General features: G+C 42.4%; 1 protein-coding gene across 4 annotated transcripts in view; it reads left to right on the plus strand.

Moving 5' to 3' along the window:
• RAD51B (RAD51 paralog B) overlaps window positions 1–21,589 on the plus strand; it is a 405,359-nt gene that overhangs the window by 24,658 nt on the left and 359,112 nt on the right. For 2 of the 4 annotated variants that reach the window (XM_039705072.1, XM_039705075.1), the window contains exons 2-5: window positions 13,960–14,053; window positions 14,839–14,952; window positions 16,086–16,202; window positions 20,936–21,072. In XM_039705072.1, coding sequence (XP_039561006.1) covers window positions 13,970–14,053; window positions 14,839–14,952; window positions 16,086–16,202; window positions 20,936–21,072 — 452 coding nt within the window. In that variant the 5' untranslated portion in view covers window positions 13,960–13,969. Of the gene's footprint in view, window positions 1–13,120; window positions 13,283–13,959; window positions 14,054–14,838; window positions 14,953–16,085; window positions 16,203–20,935; window positions 21,073–21,589 lie in introns of those variants that run through there. The other 2 variants (XM_039705073.1, XM_039705074.1) reach the window with 2 other exon arrangements.

Consider the following 21,589-nt stretch of genomic DNA (forward strand, 5'->3'; position numbering starts at 1 on the left):
GCTATGTTAAAGGCTAAACTGAGGTGACCATCTGCTCTATCAGCTCGTGTTGCAGTTACTGCAGAGCTTATCTGTGATGCTGTTTCTGTTGTCAGACCACTCATCTGATACCACAGCTCTTCCTACTGCTTCTCTTTCTCCAGCAGCTCCTTTGGGGTATCCTGACCTTTTCCATGCTTTATCTCCACTGTAAGCCCATGCTGCAGTGAAAGGTACCCAAGCTCCCCTACCCCAAATCTAAACCCCACCTTTGGCAATTGAACAAAAATGCTGTGTTAAATATTTGCTGATGAGCTATACCTTCCATTGAAGCCCCCAACAGCTGCAGCTGTCAGTGCTTTGAAAAGCAGAAAACATTTTACACACTAGCCTTCAGGCACAAGTACAGCAGGAAGTATGAAATTACTGTTCAGTGTGGTTGCTCTACCTTCCACACAATGGTACACAATCGGTTTTCATTACTAAATTCAGCAAAAAGCTTCTCTGGTCAATCTCTGTGAGTTTTGTTGAACATAGAATAATATATAATTTCACCTCATCCTTCACATAAATGTGTATACATACAGTGAATGTGTTTAGATGCACCAACATAGCTGATGGCATACATGCATTGTAACTTCTACCAGCAAAGAAGAGCCATCCCCTGTTTAGCTGCCCACTCACTGCCACTTTCTTGAGCAGATGAAATCCAGAGAATATCCAAAATAAAGCCCACATACATATGAAGAAGGTTAAGATCTAAGTTGGATGTTCTTGACCTTGCAAGCTGCATGTCTGTGTGCTTTGGTGTGGCCTCAGTTAGATGTGTCAGGGGATGAGAGACTAATCAATGAGCAGTCAGAGAGGGAAGTGAGGCCTAGGTTTTTCAAACATGTTTTACATATGGTGTTTTAATCAGATTAAGGAAAACATACCATACTATCCTGCTTCATCTTTATAAAAAGGGGAATTATCACTTGGGGACCTTCTGGTTCTTTTGATAGGGTTTGGCTTCCAGTTTGGCTTCCAGTCTGTATGCACTCTGTAATTGCGCAGGAGAGCAGTGTGTACCCTGCTGAGTCAAACCCATCCCATTCACTCCTGTTTCTCAGCTAAGGTATCAACCAAAAGTACTCCCACCCAGGCTGCAATGTTGATCCTAGATGTCCTGTTCTTCTGCTGCTCCATTTTTTGGCCACTGGATCTGTCTGCTGTCTCCAGTCTCAGTCACATTGCAAATTGTCCAGGCCAGGCCTTGTGCTTTTGTTGTCATATTGATGTAAGCATGCCCCTAACTGGATCTGTAAGTGCTAAGTTATCAGAGAGAGTAAGCATTAAAAAAAGTTTTTTGACATTTTCAAGGATAAGAGTAAACATCCCAGCTCTGTTCCACCAATGAAAGGGCTTGACCAAAATGTCCAAGAGGTACCTCTGTTGACCCTTTCCATCCAGGAAAGTGGATTTCCATCTGGGAAGGCAAATCCCTGGTAAAGATTTGAGCATGCCAGCAACACCCGAGTGGAGCATGGCTTGTGACACACTAGAAACCTCCTCTGTGTGACTCCTCTTCAGGTGACACACAGGTGTCCACCTCAGCCAGATGCTGGCATTCTCTAGTAAAACAGCTTTTGAATGTCACTGGATGGTGAACTGCTCTTCAGCAGGGCCTGATTGGAGTTAGCATGGTAATGATAATGATACTTTGGTTGACAAGTGTGATGACAATGAACAGCTGTCCTTTGATCTTGCAGTAAGGGCAGCATGGCCCCCAGCAGTTTGCTTATGGTAGGGCTTTGTGCTGCATGACTGCTGAAAGTAGCACAAACATCTCCAAACAACAGCACAGGCTGCAGTTGTCCTGGCCACTGACCTCTGGGCATGCACCCAGCATGAAGCTTGTGGCGTTACACTGTCCCAGCCAGGCTGCCTGCAACCTTATGGCTACTGGCAAAGCCAGCAGAAAGCCTGGCCTTGACTGCTGTCATGTATGGTTCATTAATCCTTATTTCTCTGCTTTATCTTCCATTCCCCATCCTGTCCTTCCTCTCTGCCTCACTAGCTGCCTCCTGGCAAGGTCTTATTGCCTGTTAGGGCTATGGTGTTCATTTCTATTTCCTGTTTTGTATCTGGTGACTTAATCCTTGCCACTTGACAATTTTTTCTTGGCTGGGGCTTCACAGTATTGTTATCTCCAGCTCTTTGTTGTCACCTCCTTACGGCCACTCTCCCCCTCCTCACGAATCCCTGTTCAGATCAGCTGTGTCCCCAATGTTGGCACCCCCCTGCATTTACACAGCTTTTACTGCCATCTCCTCCCCATGTCCCAGACCTCTGCCTCCCTCCTAGCTGGCCACCTTCTCACCAGACCAGCATTATTCTTGGCTCCTCTGGCATCTATTCTTGAATGAGTTACCAACAACTTGAACCACTGCAGTAAGGGTGGATTTCTGGCCCCATTTTTCTTCTCATGTACCCCAGTTTTCTCATTTTTCCCTGGAAGATGCATAACAAATGGGAGAAGCAGAAACATCTTTGACTTTGTCTTCTGCTCTTCTATATTTGCCTAGTCTTTATGTTTTACTACCTTCTCTCTGCCCCTGAGGTCTCCCTCCTGGACTGGTGCTGATGTTTCATATGAGTCATCCTGCACCCAAGATGTTTTCTTCAGCTGACCTGCTAGAAAATACCCTTCTCCCCATGCCAGTCTGTCTCACTAGCCCTACAAAATGCAGCAAATTAAATCAGCTGTGTATCTATTTCACATATTTATAAGTGAGATACTAATCCCTGCATAGTGGAAGGGTCATATGTACAAAAGGGGAAATGAGGACACCAGCATTAAAAGGAGAAGTGGGGGAAGGGAAGACCGAGACTGAAAGCAAGGGCAGGGCAGATGTCAAGGAGATGAGTTTACAGTGTTGAAAAAAAATACAGAAAACTGAAACAAGAGCAGATCTGAGTATCATTGGCAAGCCATATTGATTGTTCTTTCCTTACTAGTTCTATATTTGAAGCACTCTTTTCTGGTCCCTACACCTATGTCTTCGGAGCAGAGACCAAGTCCTCAATTGGCTCAGAAAAAAAAGAGGAGACACTCCTTTTCTCTGTATCTTCTATGAAAAGAAACATCTCCCCTTCCCTTTCAGGCCCAGCGGGAAAGCTGATCTGTCAGACTGATCCATTTGCCAAGACTGTCTTCCCAGGCCTCCTTGCCAATTGTCACTGAGAAGCAGGAAAGCTCTTCCTGGCTTCCCCAGCACAGCCACCAGGTCCCAGTGGGCAAAGGATTTGCACGTGATGCTGTAACCGTGACCTCACGAAACAGCTCTGTTTCCCATCTGTTGTGTGCTGTTACCTTCCCAGGACACAAAAGCATGTGAAATGTCTGCTGGATACAGAAACCTCTCTGGTTGCAGCCACATGAAATACCCCTCCTTAAAGCAATAGAGAGAGATTGCGTTTTTTATTGCTCAGTAAAGGATTCTGCAGTGAGTGAGCTGGAGATTTGACAGTTGCATCCCAGTCATATTTTAACACAATACAGACAGCAGATGCTTCAAGAAGATTATGTTTCTTCATGTGCATTGAGTCTCCAGGGAGATTACACACTCAGGGTCAAGGGCTTTAGGGGGCTGGCTCCACAGCCCTGCAGGAGGATTTTTCTGTTACCAGCAAAAAATGAAAAGCACAGGGCATTCTGCCAAGCCTTCTATATGGAGTCAGCAGGAAATGCTGCTCCCAAGAGATATTTTACCTACAGCTCTGTCAGGGATAGCTTTTATTATAACAATAGCATTGATCAAATATCCCCAATGCTGCTCCACCTTGCCCAAGTGTTGGGGCTGAGCCTGAGCAGAGGAGCAGCAGTTACTCATTGAACTGTTAAAAGGTTATTTCTGTGTGGGAAAACTGTCTGCTTCTGTAAAGGCAGGCAGAAACGGTCATTTTGTCACAGTATGGTGTTTTTGAAATGTAGATATCTTGGCCAAGGTAGTCATTAGCTGGCCAGCTCATAAGACCATGCAAGGGAGACAACTATGTCCAAAGATGCAATGAAAGCCCTCATGGGGTTCTCACTGACAAGACTGAGATGTTTTAATGAGGTTTTACAAAGAAGCTCCCTCCCAGTCCTGCAAGACTGTTAATTTATCTGCTTTGTATATTGAAGGATTAAGGCTCAGGAAGCTCTATTAGAATAAGAAGTGACATGAGATTTAGCAATCCAAACCTTGACAGCAGCCCCTCAAATATCTGTAAGTATCAGTACAAGTGAATTGAGATACAGGCACTCCACAGTGCAAGCTCATAGCCAGGGTGCTCAGTAGTCTCTGGGACCAGCCTGGCCCAGCACAGGCAGTGGTACTTAGACAGGTTCTGGCACGTGCTGGAGCTGGACACTCCCAACAAGGAGTGCCTGTGCAGTCCAGCTGCTTGCAAGACAAAAGCATGCACCAGCACAGACATGGGCCTTCCTACAATTGGTTCCTGAAAAAAAGGAAAAGGTAGTATCCTTAGTCTGGACTAATTTCTTTGTTATTCTGTGTCTCATGCTTGCAGGGTCTGTGTAAAATGCTACTAAATCACAGAGGGAATGTTTTATGCTCACTGAATGGTGAAATCATTGGGTAAGAACCAAAGGGAACACGGACCTCACTTATTACTAAATCCTGCCTCAGACAAAGCTGCTTCAAATTTCCATATTTTAGTAAGGAAAGGACATTAACCAAGGAAACCAGGATTTACCTCAAGTACTGAAATCTGCACAAGAGAAGGGAACTTGTTTTAGCAGGTGCCCTCCAAAACCTGCAGAGCCATATAGGACATCAGTATGGCTTTGCAGTGCTGCTGGCCTAAAAACATGAACTGGCCCACTATGTTCCCCCTACCCTCATGCACAGAGGTTAATGGTGTGAGAAATTAAAAATGTCAGGAAGTGTTTCTGAGGTGGAATGCAGATAATAAATTTCCTTTTATCAAGTCATCAGTCTTCCCACCTTGGAGTATAAGAATAAAGTCTTGCTCTTCTTGGATTCCCTTAATAGCCACACTTTTGTGGCTGAATTGGTGTCAACAATTTCCTTTTTTCTTCAAGTTTTGAACAGGCAGAAGGAGGAATGGAGACGCTTGTAAGCAGAGGAAATTAGCAGTGGGGAGGAAAGATTGTGAGAATTCCTGTCCATACCAACCTATTTTTTCTTTCATTTAATTTAATACACATAGTTTTGATATTATGTGTTTACTTCAATTGTTGACAGACTGCACAAAAAAAAGACAGTGTGTTACTCTAGGCATTTTTGGCAGATAGAAAGGCAAACTATCCAGTAAGGATCAGCAGCTAACCCACAGCAAAGCTTAATCTCCAGCCAAAAGCTTAATCTAACAGAAACTAAACATCTGCCCTTCTCGGGTATGCTGGGATGGAGACAGAAGTCTTGTCTTCTGGACGGGTCCAGAATTGTTCTTCATCTTCTGACTCTTCCCAGATGACAAAGTAGGGCCTGGGCACTCTCTCTGTGGTTTAGGTACAAGACTGTGGTGTAGAATGGCAGAATTACAGTTACAAAACCTCAGAAAAACCATACATAGGGGTAGTACAATTAAAAGTATCCCTCTCTTGCCCTGTAAAACATTCTGCTCTTTCTGGATTTTTTCTCCCAGTGTCTCTTTTCATACACAGCAGATTAAAACCATTATCCCTGGAATAAGAGGGTGAATGCTGCTTTTTTCCCCCACTCTATCTCATTTCTGACCTCTGCTGCTTTTTACTATTCTAGTCCTGGTTTATAATTGGAAATTGAAAGCTCAAAGATTTGCTTCACATCTGACATTCATTCATCCTCCCAGCTTCCTTTTGTCCCAGTAAGATTAAAGGCAGAGAGAAAGAAACAATCAAAACTGTGTGTTTATGGCCTGTGTTTTTAATACCCAAACCTCTGCTTCTGTTCTTAGCCTGATTTGCTATAACTTTATTCACTTCACTGACTTCATTCTGAATCCTCACAAGTGTAAGAAGGAAGTTGGGTGATTATTTAAATACTGACATATTTAAAACATTGAGAGTTAAGACAAACAAGTAATCTTGGTCATGTTCCCATTCCCCAGCTGTGATGACTTGTCTATATTCCTGATCTTATCATTCAAGCCTAGATATTTGAAAAATGACCATAGATTTAGAGTGACTCAAATTTTACCAGTTTGGGATGTTTCTGTCCTGATTCTCTTCAGATGGCTCCAGTTAGAAGTATTTCAAGCTGAAAGCCCTAAAATGAAGCCAGGTCAAATCAGAGGCTTTAAAAAAATCATTTGGCCTTTGTAAGTAACTTGGTGAGTTCCCACTGCGAGGTCAGGGAAGCACGCAGCTCCCAGTGGAAGCTGAATGAGAGCCAGTTGAATTTTGGTACCACACGGCTGTTGGGTCACACAGCCCAGGATACACCTGTCCCTACTGATGCCATGACAGCACAGCTGATGAAAGTCAGTGATGAATGCAGCATGTCTCCATCTTCTGTCATCTCAGTGGCACCTTTCCTTATGGTGCATTTTATTTTGCAAGGCTGAGAGTGTTCTCAATTCATACCCTTTCCCTTTTTGGTGTGAAAACTGAGGTCCAGGAAAATATTCCTTCAGTGACTGAATTGGATTGGATTCTGATGCTTCATGCAGATTTATACGCCTCTATCCTAAAGACCACTGAAACAAAAATTCAGTTATTAGACAATTAATAGGACCCTGGCTCAGCAAAACAGCTGCATTCATGCATTCAGCTTCTTGCTGTACAAATGTCCTATTTTACTTCAATTAAATATAAGCTTAATTTGCTGCATAGTTGATTTAATACAATTTGCTGCAGTGATTTACTTAAAAAATAGCTATGGCTCTGTAAAATCAATTTGTCATGGGCAGTCAGTGTAGGGTGAGGATGATGTGATCATAGCTATAGCATTGTACCCAAACACTGAGTGACAAACATGCTTGCCTGGATAGTCTCTATAGTAACTGAGTTTGCGATGCTGGAGTACTGGGGTGATATTTGCATATATTTTTGCTGTGTGCTCCTCCCAGTAAAATGGATAAGAAGTGCCATGCTTCAAGGTAAATATATAATCACCACAGGATTAACGTGATCTCTTCTTTCCTCTGTGGTTAAATCTTTTGTAATTATCCACTAAGAGAGGTCTTCCATCTGTTCTCCAACACTGCTAAGACACAGGACACTGGATCTCTGTTTTGATCTTGTTTGAGACTGCTGAGTTCCTTGTAGGTGTGTGTGAGCATGAGTAACATCCAATTGCAGGGCATGAAGATGTCTCATTCTTTCACAGGCAAGCAGAAAACTGTCAAGAACAAACACTGTGGCAGTGGAGTGGAGACTTCTGCTTTCTCTGCCCAGGACTGGTGGTGTGTTCTGTCTTCCAGACCACTCAGCCACCTTTGGAAACACTTCAAAAGCATCTTCATGGTGAGGATGTCTGGAGCAGTTTCCTTTGTAGTTCCAGCCACAGGAATCTCATTAATTCCTTTAAAAATAAGTTGAATGAAAACCATGCAAAAGGCAAAGGCCCCAGACTGAAAGAATTAAAGGAGTGATATGTTCCAGGCTTTGTTTGCTTTCTGGTTTTTGTTTGTTGATTGAAATAAGAGCTACTGGTTTGACATCAGCTGCTGGGTTGTCAGAGCAATCAATCTGCAACATCACAAAGTGAAGACTCCTTTTCCCCCATTTCTGGCAACTGCACAGAGATGAGTGTCTGAGATCTGTTCTTCTCTCCTGGTGTCTGCCATCTCTCAGTTGAGTCCACTGGTTCCTGTTGTCTCTTTTCTCCACTGGAGATCTCTACAGATGGAGCGAGGGCTGTACCTGAAAGCAACAGATGTCCTACCTTAATTGCTAAAACCAGGCACCATCAGTGCTAATTTCATGGTGTCTGACTCTGAGTGTGATGGCAAAGGGTACACAGTGCACTTTCACTACTGGTCACTGTGAAAAATCACTACTTTGATTTTTCTAGTCTAATTGCAGCTTCTCAATAGAGGCTGGATGCTGTGAAGGGTCACAATGCTCCTAAAGGCCCCCTGCTGTGATATTTGTAATTTCTTTGTCTATCTCAGCATCTCAGGGAAAGCTGCAGCAAAACCTGTATTGAGAGTGGCAAGGCCTGGTGACTGCAGACATCACTACTGGTACAACCACAGCAACTTCAGTAAAGAGAAGGTCAAGAAAAGGCAGTAAAAAAGGGATGCTGGTAAGGCACAGGTGAAAGGCAGAAGGGTGTCAGGTTTGTTTTCTGTAGGGTAAATTTGGTTTAGCATGTAAAGGCAGAGATCTGCTCTGTAGCAGCAACTTCATGTAGACTATTATGGTCCTGCTTTATCAGTTCATGGCCTTCTCATCTAACAGAAACTTAACAGGGAAATATAAAAACTCCAAAGACTTGAATGACTCCTCCTGTCCCTTCAACCAGAAAAAGCTAAATGAAGTAGGAAGCTGATCTTGGTGGATAATCTTCTTAGATGAGTACAGGCTAAAAGTGGAATAATCCCTGAAGTCTCTCAATTTGTTTGTTGTAGTTTGGGCAGAAAGCAAATGCAGATGAGTTTTTCAAAGCTGTAACATGCAGGTGGGGCTGCCCTTCTGCCTGCAGTAGCAGTGAATGTGGCCAGTCTGCTTTTCTGTAAACAGGGTAGGAGGTACAGATGCTGCCTTTCAAAAAAAAGCTACACTGCAAACATTGCTACTGAATATTTCTGAGGTAGTTTTGGAGGTTATGGATAATTCTGGGTTCACAGCAGCATGTGTGAATAGGCAGAAAACAGAGACATGCCTTCTGCCTGTCCTGAGGGAAAAAATCATCTTCCTTTTCCTGGATATAAAGGTGTGCGGTCAGACAGGCCTGCACTAATACCTGAGGAGGATTCATTATTAATTGGGTTTAATCCATCCTGAGCAGGAGGAAAAAGGTTAATTGCTTGGGGAGAAGCAATTTATCCGGTCCATAGACAGTTCAGATGACTGGGGCATAGTGGGAAGAATAAGACAAAATCTTCCTTTTCCTGGGTATAAAGGTGTGTGGCAGACAGGCCTGCACTAATACCTGAGGAGGATTCATTATTAATTGGGTTTAATCCATCCTGAGCAGGAGGAAAAAGGTTAATTGCTTGGGGAGAAGCAATTTATCCGGTCCATAGACAGTTCAGATGACTGGGGCATAGTGGGAAGAATAAGACAAAATGAAAAGATGAGTTACTTTTTCACAGTTCTGTTGTGCTTAATCTATTATAGCCAATGGCAACGGTGCTGAGCAGCTTCTAGAAAAAACAGAATGGTGGTTTCCTTTCCCCCACCCCATTCCTGGAGCAGATGCATCTGGGCAAAATCTCAAGTTGAAGTAGCTTTGCTAAAGCTGTGCTGGTGTGGACAGCATGAAAAATAAAGTGTTTTCAACCAGGGTGCAGGCCTCCTTATGAGCTTTATTTTTCTTGAGATGGGGAAACCTCAAAGGATTGGAAGTAAATCTCCAACTCCTTTGGGGAGACAGACACAGATAGAATAATTCACTGGAGGCTCCTTTGTGTACTGTTATTGAGCAACCTCTTGGGACCTTAATCCCAGGAAAGCATGTGCTGTTCTGTAACTGTTTTGCAGTCTCCAGAGCTTACAGGTCATTTATTTCTATTAAAGAATGTATCAAGTAGGTAACCCCAAGGAATAAGAATATATTAGACTAATTAGACACTAGTCAGCGAGTATAAGGTGGGGAATTGCTCTGAATATCTGGATTGCCCTTGTGAGTCAGAATTGTTGCTGTATTCTGCTGGAGTAGACTCTTCTGGGGAGACATTTTCACAGGAGTAGGGGAACACTGCTAATTTTAATGAAAGAATTGATAGTTGGAAAATAGTAACAAACCTGAGGATTGTAGTCAGTATCAGTGAGCTGACACTGTGTTAGCAATTATGTGAATCATCTGAAATGTTCCAGAATGCAAACTATTATCTGCAAATGCTCACAAAAGACTGTCTTGGGTTTGAGGAAGAAACTTTTCTGTGGAATCTGTTTCAGAAAGGAAACATTTTACCATTATCTTTTAAATTCTAGGGACTTGCAGAATTATTAACTGCTGACTATTTATTTGGGTAAGAACTCATAAGTATTTCATCATATGTCCTTCAAATCAGACTCTATCCCTTTCTGCTTGCCCCTTAGACAGCTAATCACCATTCCCTTTTTAATTTTAATTGGTGTGCTTGATGTTAGATCCTTTTGATTCTGTGAGATCTCGTTTGTTGTTGCTGTTATACTTCTGCCTTTCTGTGGCTCTTCCTACAGTGTTGCCAGTTTAAATGACCTTCTTATGTTAATGTGGTGAAACTCAGTTCTTATAAAGTAATCATCTCTTAGCTTTATTTATCCTTTCTTATTTTAAGTTCTAGAAGCAGCAAAAAGCTTAGACTAGCACAGTTCTCTGCTGTATCATGCCCGACACATGAGTCTATTGGACTGGCACTACTTCCTCTGTTTGCAGACTAAATGGGGAAAAACAAAGCCAAGATGGAAAACAGACACCCTGTTGTCAAGGGGCTTGACCAAGGTCAGAGAGCAGAGCAGTTTGCAGAGTGTCCTGATTCCCTAGTGACTACTGTCCTAGTCAAACATATGGAAGCTGTGATGCTGCCTGCTGTGTTGCTGCTTGAGAACACTGACAGTGACTAAGCATATGTGAACACATCTCTGGTTATCCTCTGAATGTTCTCTCCCCTGAGTTACATGGAGAAGATGATGCACAATTATTTGACAGCAGGTTTAAAGGTGTTTCTGTGTATCTGAGAAGCAGACTGGGGAACAGTCATGACACTTATGAGAAATGAGATTGAAAGAACTTGCAGAAAAGGCACCTGGCTATATTGATTTTGCTCACAAATTTTCTAAAGGACTTGGCTGGTAAGATTTTCTTCCCTTGCTCAATGTTTCAAAAGAGTTCTCTGGTTTACTACAGGTATTTTGTTTGTGTAGAAAGTGAAGAGGAAGCCTGTTGGCCTGCAGGTAAAGGGAAAGCTCTGATGTATTTGTGTGAGGGAAGAAAAGTCATCAAGGCAATGCTCCCCTGGAAGCCTTTTGGCCTTCAGGTAAAGAGAAAGCTCTGATTTTGTGTGAGGAAAGAAAAGTCATCAAGGCAATGCTCCCCTTTCCTCTGCTGGGAAGGTAGGGCTTCTGCGGGGCTTGTGCTGAGGAAGAAACTGTAGTTCATGACAAGTTATAGTATGGTCATGTCCTTCTTTTTACATTGAAACTAACCTGAAGCCACAGACATCTTTTCCCTTTCCTTAGACAGCTTTTCTCAAATGTGACTCTCAGTTTTCAAGTCAACTTTTAAAGGCTGACTACACTAGGAGGAGCTCTTCCTCCACGCCTTCTCTCCCTGTTCAGCTACCTTTTCACTGTAGCTCTGAGTTGCTTTTGTATGGGCTGCTTACTCCCTGTCCAGCTTCTTAAATCCTCTGGACTTCTCTGAGCACATAAGCTCCCTTCAAGGTATGAAAGAAACGTTAATTCCCTGACCCTTTTTGACACTATGGTTGTTGGGCATTTTGGGATAGCATCTTGCTGCTTCTGCTGTTCACTCGTTTGGAAGAGTGGCTGAAGTGTTCTGTAGTTTGCAGCTTTGCTGTGGCATTTTTTTTTCAGAATAGACAAAAGCCATGCAGTTCCCAGTGCTCAGTTTCTCAGTTAGATGTCCAAGGTAGTCTGGTCCATTTTTTCTTCAGCTGGGTTATTTTTTAGTACTGTAAGGATTATGCAGATAACTTATATGTAGTACTAAGTTCAATACTTTCTAGTAGAACCTAGAGTGAGTTGGAAAGCACGCACCATGGACATTCATGCCAGTCATGTTTGATGACTGCTTCTCTCTGTTACATTCAGAAATTCTCTTTACTGGGAATAGTGTGGCCAGCAGGACTAGGGAAATGATTCTTCTCCAGTATTTGGCATCGGTGAAACCACATCTCGAGTACTGGGTCCAGTTCTGAACCCCTCAATTCAGGAAGTACGGGAGGGTGTCCAGAGAGGGCAACAAAGCTGGTGAAGGCTCTCGAGTTCAATCAGGAGCTGAGGGAGCTGGGGTCGTTTAGCCTGGCAAAAAGAGGGCTGGGGCCTGTTCATTCTCCACAACTACCTGAAAAGAGGCTGTAGCCAGGTGGGGTGTGGCCTCCTCTGCCAGGTAAGCAACAGGACAAGAGGACATAGAGTTAAACTGCATCAGGAGAGGTCTAGGTTGGATGTTAGGAGGAAATTCTTCACAGAAAGAGTGACTGGGCATTGGAATGGGCTGCCCAGGGAGGCGGTGGAGTCACTGTCCCTGCAGCTGTTTCAGGAAAGACTGGGAGTGGCACTCAGAGCCAGGGTGTGACAAGGTGGAGTTCGGTCACAGGCTGGGCTCCATGACCCCAGAGCTCTTTTCCAACCTAACTGATTCAGTGATTCACATTATGGGTCACTTCTCTCACAGCTGGCAGCAGACCAGGTGTCTGTGAGCCCTAAATATGAACATGATGTCGTCATTCCAATATTCTTTACTAACAACTGACCGCGAGCATGGCACTCTCCATGCTGCAGGCTCTCGGGTTTTGCAGACGCTTTTGTGCAGAGGTTGGAAGGAATTCCTACGTAACAGCACAAGAGTGCCGTGCAAGGCTCCCGCCTCTGGGGGGCCGCTCACGTTTACGGGCGAAAGGAACACTGAACGCCCCCCGGGCCCTCGGTCTCCGCAGAGGAGAGCAGCCTCCTGCCTGGCGGCGGCAGATAAACACTACCCCAGGCAGCACTGCCGCCATCACAAGCCCGCCCTCACAGGCGCGCCATGCCGAGAACTACAGCTCCCGGCATGCCTCGCGCGCCGCCGGCCGCCAGCGCTGCGCGCTAATTGTGGGCAACGCCGCCAATCGCGAGCGCTGGCCTTGCCCGGCGCCCCGCCCCCTGGCGCGCGCCGCGGGGGCCCTTTGAAAAGTTGCCGGGAGCGCGGTTCCGCTCCCGCGGGGCGCTGGCCCGGCCCGGCTCGGCCTGGCCCGGCTCGGCTCGGCTCGGCTCGGCTCGGCCTGGTCGGCCCGGCCCGGCCGAGAGCCCCGCGCTGCGGGGTGAGGCGGCTTTGCGGCGGGAGCGGGTTGTGTGGTGCCCGCGGTTTTCGCTGCCGGGGGCCGGAGGGGGCCGGGCCGGGCTGGGTCTCCGGCTGCAGGCGCGTCCCAGGCTGATGCGGCGGAGGGAGCCTGGGACTTTGGAGTTCCCTCCTGTTTAAGGACAGTTTTGTAGGTGGGGCAATAAAGTTTCCACCTTGTGAAGATGTGGAGGCCTGTGCATCTGCAAAGTTGTAGCAGTTTTGTGTTATGGCAAGCGTTTGCGATATTTGCGCTTACAACGTTATAAAAACCTTTGTTTTGCCCGAATGTCTGTATGAATTAATAGTGGGAATGTTGCCTGAATAATACGTGTGAAACAGCGACATGGTCAAGCAGATGTATGTGTGTGTTCTGGGCTGTACGGGGCTGGACAGCGTTTTGTGCAGTAGGATTCAGTGTCACTGGGTCCCCAAAACTGAGTGTTGTATTCCAGCAGTGTATGTTCTAGGGCTGAATGCCTACTGAGATTGCCCTGCAGGTCATATTCAGACATCCGAAGAGAATTGTTTCTTGCCGGTGCAGTATAGCATGAGGAGTTCTTGTTCAGCTTGTGACTATGTAATTTCTAGCTTTCTTATGTCCCAGAAACATCTGTCGTGTAGACACTGCTATTCCACTTGGTGTGTTCTCATACACAGTCAAATATGAGATGTAATTTAACAAAACTGTATTCAGACTGGTAATATGACACAGACTTATCTGGGAACTCTATATCACATTACATCGTGTGTTCTTTAGCAGGGAGTTAGTGGAATTGTCACACAGGCATATTCAAATCATCTTTCAGACATTTTTTTGTCTGCCCTGTAGATTGTGAAGCATGGCTGCTAAGAAACTAAGAAGAGCACAGTTGTCTCAGGAAATGTGTGAAAGGCTGAGTCGCTATCAGATCACCACCTGTCAGGTGAAAGTGTTATTTTGTTTGTGGGGAGTGGGTTTTTTGCGTGTGGGGTTGTTTTTTGGTTTTTTTTTTGTAGGTTGGTGATTTTTCCTATTTTTTTCTTTGTGTGCGTGTGACTGTTGTTTTAATGCATGTTGTGTTCACTTTTTGGGAGCTTTAGTTTTTACAAAGTAGGGAGCATTTCAGACACTATCTGGCCTGCTGCCTTTTAAAAACAGAGCTTTAAAATCATGGATACCTAACTAAAACATTTAAGCTTTTATGTACTTACTGTCCCTGTGGAGGTATGGAAGTCACTGAAGCAGCTCTGGGGAGAAGGACTGGAGGTGCTGGTGGACAACAAACTGTCCCTGAGCCAGCAGTGTGTCCTGGTGGCCAAGAAGGACCACGGGATCCTGAGCTGCATTAGGAAGAGCATGGCCAGCAGGTCAGGGGAGGGGATCCTGCCCCTCTGCTCAGCCCTGGTGAGCCTCACCTGGAGAGCTGTGTCCAGGTCTGGGCTCCTCAGGACAGGAGAGACAGGGAGCTCCTGGAGCAGGTCCAGTGAAGGGCTTTGAAGATGAAGAGGGGATTGAAACATCTCCTCTACAAGGAAAGGCTGAGGGCGCTGGGCCTGTTCAGCCTCCAGGAGAAATGACTGAGAGGGGACCTCAGCAATGTGTAAAAGTATCTGAAGGGAGAGTTGCTAAACCTGTGGAATATGTACTAATTTTGGACAGATTGCATCAGTTTAGTCCCCAGCCTGGATTTCTAGGTTGAGCTCTCTGAATTGCTTTGTACTCTTTCAGGACTTCTTGTGTCTTTCCCTCTTGGAGCTAATGAAAGTGACGGGACAGAGCTACTATGAGGTGCAGAAGCTTCTTTGTAAAGTCAGCCGAGCTTGTGCTCCCAAAATGCAGACGGTGAGTGTGCTTGTGTTGATACTGTTCTTGATACAATGTCTGGGGAAAAGCTAAACATTGTCGCTCATCTTTTTAGCTGGGAGGCTTGTCTCAGTTTTACTGCACAATGACATAATGTTTTTATTTTTAAATATAGGTCTTTGATGCACTTTAGGTTGATACAGTTACATTTATTAGGTATTATAGCCCCATGAGATTGTTCAGGCTTGCAGCGTCAGTTCTAAGTGCAGTAGGGAAATAAGTCATACTCTCTACTAATCCAGGAAGTTAAAATTGCTTCTGGCATGTATCCTGCAGCTAAGAAAATTTTTTAAAATTTTTAAAATTTTTTTTTTACTACAAGCAAATAATAAGAATTTTGGTATAAATTTTGGTTTAGATATAAAAGTGGTGCCAGAATTGAAGTGATCCTGAAAATAATTTCTTAAGGATTTTTCCACCCAAGTAAATGAGTTGTTGTAGTGTGCCTTAGGCTACATTAGCCTGACTGGGGAGGGTGCAAGAAGGAAACATGTTGGCTGCAATGCAGTGGCAGCATTTTATTTTCTTTTTTGAATTCATGTTTGAAGTTGTCTTTTAGAACAGAGAGGATACAGACAGTTCTGACCTCAGTTAATGCAGCCTCCTTTTTATTCCTTACAAAAATAATCCATGTCCAAATGTGTAATTGGCATAGTAATTATAGGAGTAATTCTGTGAGACTTTAAATTCACTAATGTGCTGCAATAAAATTAGTAATAGAAGAATTAGTATGACTTTTACTACATGTATTTGAAGCTAGCAAATTGGCAATGAACATTGATCAGGGAATTTTACAGGTTGAAAGCAAACCTTGTTGAATAGGAGCAGAGAACTTTTGTAACATCAAGATTAAGGGCTTATTGTTTAATATTGTGGTAAGGGAGAGAAAAAAAGATTTAAATATATTCTTTGAGCTATAAATGGAATGTAAATACAAGGAAGGGTGATGAGCTAAGGGCAGACTATAGCTGAATATAACAGTACTTCTCTCATTGTCGAGTGTTTGGTCATACCAGGTTGTTGAAAGCAAATACAATTTTCCTATTTCCATTTAAAAAAAGGGCATTTTTTAATTTTATTGTTTTCTTTTGCTGTTTTCCCTCCTTTTGTAGGCTTATGAAATGAAACTAAGGAAGTCTGTCAATCCTTCTTCGGCCTTTTTATCCAGCACGCTTCATGGTTTGGATAGAGTCCTGCATGGTGGAGTGCCTTGTGGATCCCTCACAGAGGTAAATTGTTTAGTATATTTTACTTTAGTTGAGCATTCTGCCTAGAAATCAAAAGTCACAGATAGGTTGGACTGGCTTGTGTCAGGTGGTTCAAACACAAAATACTTGAAAATGTTTGGATGAGAACAGGCCTTGCCAAGTGCTTTTCTTTGTCCACTGTGGCAAATTGTCACAGTAGAGGAATAAAAATGAGAAGCTGTGAAAATCTTACTATGAAGAAAATACATTTTTTTTTACATCCTGTAATCAAGCTAGATTGAATTTGATTTCTGATAGAAATGACTTACAAAGTCTAATGCAGGAGCAAGAAATAGGATAGAGATGTGTCTTTTCCATGACAGGATGATTTTTCCTTGAGCTTGTGACTGGTTTGGGAGTGGTGCCCAAATATTTAGAATGTTGAATATGAATTGTTTTTTTTTGCTAAAATGAACAAGTGGATGTAATCCTTTTGGGTCCTGAGAGCCACATGGTTAATTTACAAGGGTGCAGATAAGTGTCATAAATATTTGTCTTTGTTCTTAATCCTAACTGGAGCTGTCATTCAGCAATCAGTGCAGTCTGGCTGATGTGTTCTGGTCTGAAGACCATGTAGAATGGCTCTGGAGCAGTAATAGAATTCAGGCTTGCTGATTGCCATGCTCTTGGCATTGCTTCAGAGGGAGATCTTGGAAGAGCAGTGGTTAACATGCTGGGAGTTTTAGGGGAGTTTAGCTGACCTTTAAATTTTATGTTGGTTTTGTTTTGTTTTAAATTTAATTTCGAAGTAAGCTCTGCAAGCAGTTGATCTCAAAATTGGGTATCAAATACAATTTTCCTGAGATGATGTAAAATCATACTCTACAGGAAGTTAATGTAAGTGCTTTATAATCCAGAGTTATATATTTTGTACACTTCTTAACCTGGTTAATTATTGCAATACTCAATTTTAATAATCCCCCCCAGTGTTGTCTTAGAATATTTAGCCTTTAAGTATAAGAAAATAGTTCTTAAACTGTATTTGAAGAATAGTCATAGTTCCTGTGTACGCAATACTCAATTTTAATAATCCCCCCCCAGTGTTTTCTTAGACTATTTAGCCTTTAAGTATAAGAAAACTGTTCATAAACTGTATTTGAAGAATAGTCATAGTTCCTGTGTATCATTGTATTTAAAGTTAGTTGGGGGGGAATGAGTGTTTTCAAAGATAGGCCAAACTTTTCTCTGAATGTAAATGAAAAGCACAGCATCAGGAAAGGCAATATTGCACTTCCAAGTTTTCTTCTGGAAAAAAGCTTCTAAATGTGATTTTTATATTCTATGATCTTTTGGTTAAAAATGAAAGGACCTGCCTGGTTCAGTTCTCTACAGTGGGAGATCTCACCAAGGGAGGGAGATGTTGACATCTGTACAAGACATGTAGTGGATGAGACCAGAACTGCAAGCCCTTCCACCTGCACCTTGGGCTTGGTTGATGACTGATACATAACTATTTAGTCTGAAATAACATAGAGATAACTAGGTAGGATCCAAATGAATGTGATGAATAACTCAAAAGATTAGATGTGTCCAAGAAAAAACAAAATAGTGTATTGCTTTTTATTTGTCTTTTAGGTACTAAGCGTGAAAAGCTATTAGGGCAGCTGTTAGGGGTTTTTCAGCAAATGAAAAGGCAGGTAACCATTAACCATACAGAAACGGATCTTTTCTTTTAAAGCCTGGTTCTGTAGATTTTAAAAAGTTTTTTTGCAAGAGTCTTGAGATCTACAGTAGTTTAAAAGGTTGGCAGCACTTGAGTGTTCATCAGGATTGCTCGATGAAATTTTAGTAGAAAGCCATCAATTTACTGCTGCAGCTGGTTTGATGCTGTGCTCTGCTGCTTCTATGTTCTACTGCAGCTTGTGAACACTTTCATGTTTGTTTTGGGTTGGGTTTTTTTTATTTGAGGATTTAACAATTTTAATTTGCTTTTTGTACAATTCACTGGAACACAATTGACAAGTAGATTGTCTTTTGGCATTTTTGCATTAGACAGATATTTTAAGTCTGACAGAAGTTCTCTTCAAAAGTATGCTGAATGCAGCATTTACTTCCTGACTGCTGGGGCTAAATTGTTGTCTTTCTGTTACTTTACCCAGCAGTGAGGGTGTCTGGAAACTTGGAAGTTTGAGTACCTGATCAGAGGGATTAAGACTTGTGGTGGCATCTTCTGTGGCCAAATCCCCTTGCTTTTTGAGTGCCAGAGGGATTTGATTTGTATTACACTGTCTCAGACCATTTTTTTTCCAAGCCACTATTAGGTTTTAAATTGGAGACTAAATCATAGCTGAAATTCTGTGGTCAGAACTTTTGGCCAAGTTTTATGAGGAAAAATTAAAATAGTTCCTTTTTTGAATATTGAAGAGTTTAATCTTCTAGTAGATGAAAAATTAGGTCCTTGTGATTTCATTCAAAGCCTACAGATGTGCCAGAGAAAATAATATATAACTTATTGAAAAATAATTAATCTCTGCCTAATATTTTTAAAAACTGTTGTGGCCTTCATGTTTCTGTCTGGGTGACTTTTTTTTTCCTGAGCAAATTTAGAGTAAAATAAACCAAACAATTTTTTTGCAGACATTTAATTTAAATTTATTTAGAGGAATTTCAAGTAGGATTCTGTTGTTCTAAACACTTGCTGAATCAGTGGTAAGTACAATAAAATGCTGTAGTTTTGTAAAATTCTTCACTGTGGATTATTTAAAAGCCTGTTTTAAGGCCCGTTAAAGGAATGCAGATTAAACAAGAAGTATTGTTGGTTTTGGGGATACAAATGCTTTCTTGCTGCATTGGCTTGCTTCCTTGTACTGCAAGGTTCCCTCATTTTCTTGGATGTGATGCTCATATCATACTCAGTGTTTTTATAGCATCTCTGCTGAATTTGCTTCTGTGTCAGCCACTGAAATGGATGTTGCTTCCAGTGCACCTCTCAGGCAAGGCTGAAACTACAAATGTTTTTACAAAGTATCATCACAGTTGTCCAAACATTTTAATTTCACAAACTGGATTGATGCCCTCCCCTCATTCATTTCAAGTCCTCTTTTTAACAAGAAACAACTGGTGAGATTCATTGGCAATCATAGTCTAAGGAATGTGTATTGCCTCTGCACTTTTTATATATGCTTTGGGTTCACATTAAATTGTACCATATATTGCTGATATGATAGTTTGAAATCTGTCTGGGGAACAGATAATTGCATAAATTACTGATTCACCAAATCAGTGTGTGCTTCTAAACAAAAATTTCATACTTCTCTTGCATTAAAGCTTCAAGTAGATTGATTGATAAGGCTTGACTTTCAGGCCTTGTTAAAAGACAAAGCTTATTAAAGGGATTTTAACCAACTGTTGACTGCAGCTACTGTGATCCTTTCCCTGTAAATTTTCTGTGCTTCAAGTCATGCTGCTACTGCTTAAACCAAAACCCTAGCAATACTGTAATATCTTCTGGTGAAAGTATTTGTGCTTGGAATCAAACTACTGTGCATGTAGTCTCAAAAATCGGTTTGATTTTGAGTGTCTGTCTATTGTAAAGTTTGTTTTTAAATTTAAAACAGCTCTGTGTTTAGGCCTTTGGTCTGGCAGTCCTAGGTGTTTTGAGACGGCATGCTTTGTTTTACAGTTCAGCTTACCTGGAGAGGCTTGCTTTTACACCTTGCATTGTTAGTTTGTTGCTACAAGCATAAGAATGAACCCATCACTCTGTTTTCACTGCCTAAAGTCACGTTATTTTTGCTGTTTTTTGGCCCTCCTAGTATTTATGATTCCATCATCTCCCTTCCCATAAGCAGTGACAACGTGATACTGTATTTAAAGACCCCCTGTAGTAGTAATGAACTTGCAATTATCTGAACACAGAGCCCAGCATTCAGGCACAATCTCTGGAAGATCTGCAGTGGATAAAGAACAGCAGATTGCCATCTCTAGCAGAAAAATACTGCTCTCAGAAACTGGTGATCTCATCAAACAATGTATTCTTTGGATCCTTTTTCTCCTCAAAAATCTCACTGGAACCTTTTCATACAAGCTGAGCGTGCTCTCTTTGAATGCTGCTTCACCACAGGGGCTTTCAGTGAGTGCAGATGGAAGCTTTGGGGATCTGGTCTGGATCATTGAATGGTGTTGGTGTTGGAATATGGGGAATGTAGGGAGTTAACCTCAATGGAAAAACTCACACTGCATAGTGCAGAGTGTAGTCTCTGGGGCAGATAAAATCTGTCTTAAGTATATATGTGGTTCGTATTGAATATTCAGCTTTTATAGGATATAAGCAATTATTCCAGTGATTTCTAGGAGAGACCTGTTTTTTCCAAGGTAAAGATGATTTCTAAGGAGATGTTCAACATCCAGAGCTCAACAGCTCTGGACTTAGTTTTCAGCTCTAAAAGCTATTGATGACATGTGAATGTCAACTGCGAATCTTTTAATACTGCTCTGTTTTAGAAGGTAGCACAGGGAGAGATGGAAGAGAGCTAGGTGTCTCTAGGGAAGATCTAGTGAGGTGAGGGGAAGAGTAGGGGACCTCAAATTTGAAAGGTAGTAATGATGTCAAAGAAAGCATAAGCATAATGCCCTGTCTGAAAAGCTTTTTTTATTCTTCAGGGGATGAATTTGTCTGCAAGGTACAGATCCAACAGTAACTGCAAATTGGTCTTTGTGGGCTATGTTCTATCTTTTCATGGCTAATGTTATGTTGCTAATCTTTTTCCTTCCAGATAACTAGCCCACCAGGTTGTGGCAAAACTCAATTTTGTATTATGTTGAGTGTTCTGGCTACGCTGCCTGTAAGCATGGGAGGACTAGATGGGGCTGTTATATACATTGACACAGAGTCTGCATTCAGTGCTGAAAGGTAAGATGCAAAATTCTAAAATACACACAACTTCTTAACACCTTTTATCTTGTAACCTTCAAATATTTTCTGAGCAATAGTTGTGCATTTTTAAGTACTAGCGGTAATTATTAAACATTCTTTGGGTACATGCATTCATTCCACAGGCAATGAAATTAATAAAGTGGTTTGCTCACCTTCCTAATTTGTATGAGGTTGCAGATTCTGGTATGACAAGGTGGATGGCATGATCTTTAATTTTTAAATGGTCTTATCAGTCCTGTACCTGAAATCTTGCTTTGCAGTTTGGTTTGTGGAGTTAACAGGATGTTAATTAGAGGATGTAAAAGCACAGCAGTTTGGCTGCAAAGGCAATGGAGGTTTTCCCCAGTGAACAGTGGGACCGACGTTGCCAATTTTCCTTCAGATTTCCATCCTATTTCTGTTGAACAGGGCCTTGTGCCCTTCTGCATTTCTGATTCCCTTCTGCAGCAGCCTTGCATCTCCTGTATCCTTAGCAGCTATGCAATGTATTTCC

Source organism: Passer montanus, unplaced genomic scaffold (genome assembly GCF_014805655.1).
Source record: "Passer montanus isolate IOZ18808 unplaced genomic scaffold, ASM1480565v1 scaffold18, whole genome shotgun sequence".
NCBI lineage: Eukaryota > Metazoa > Chordata > Aves > Passeriformes > Passeridae > Passer > Passer montanus.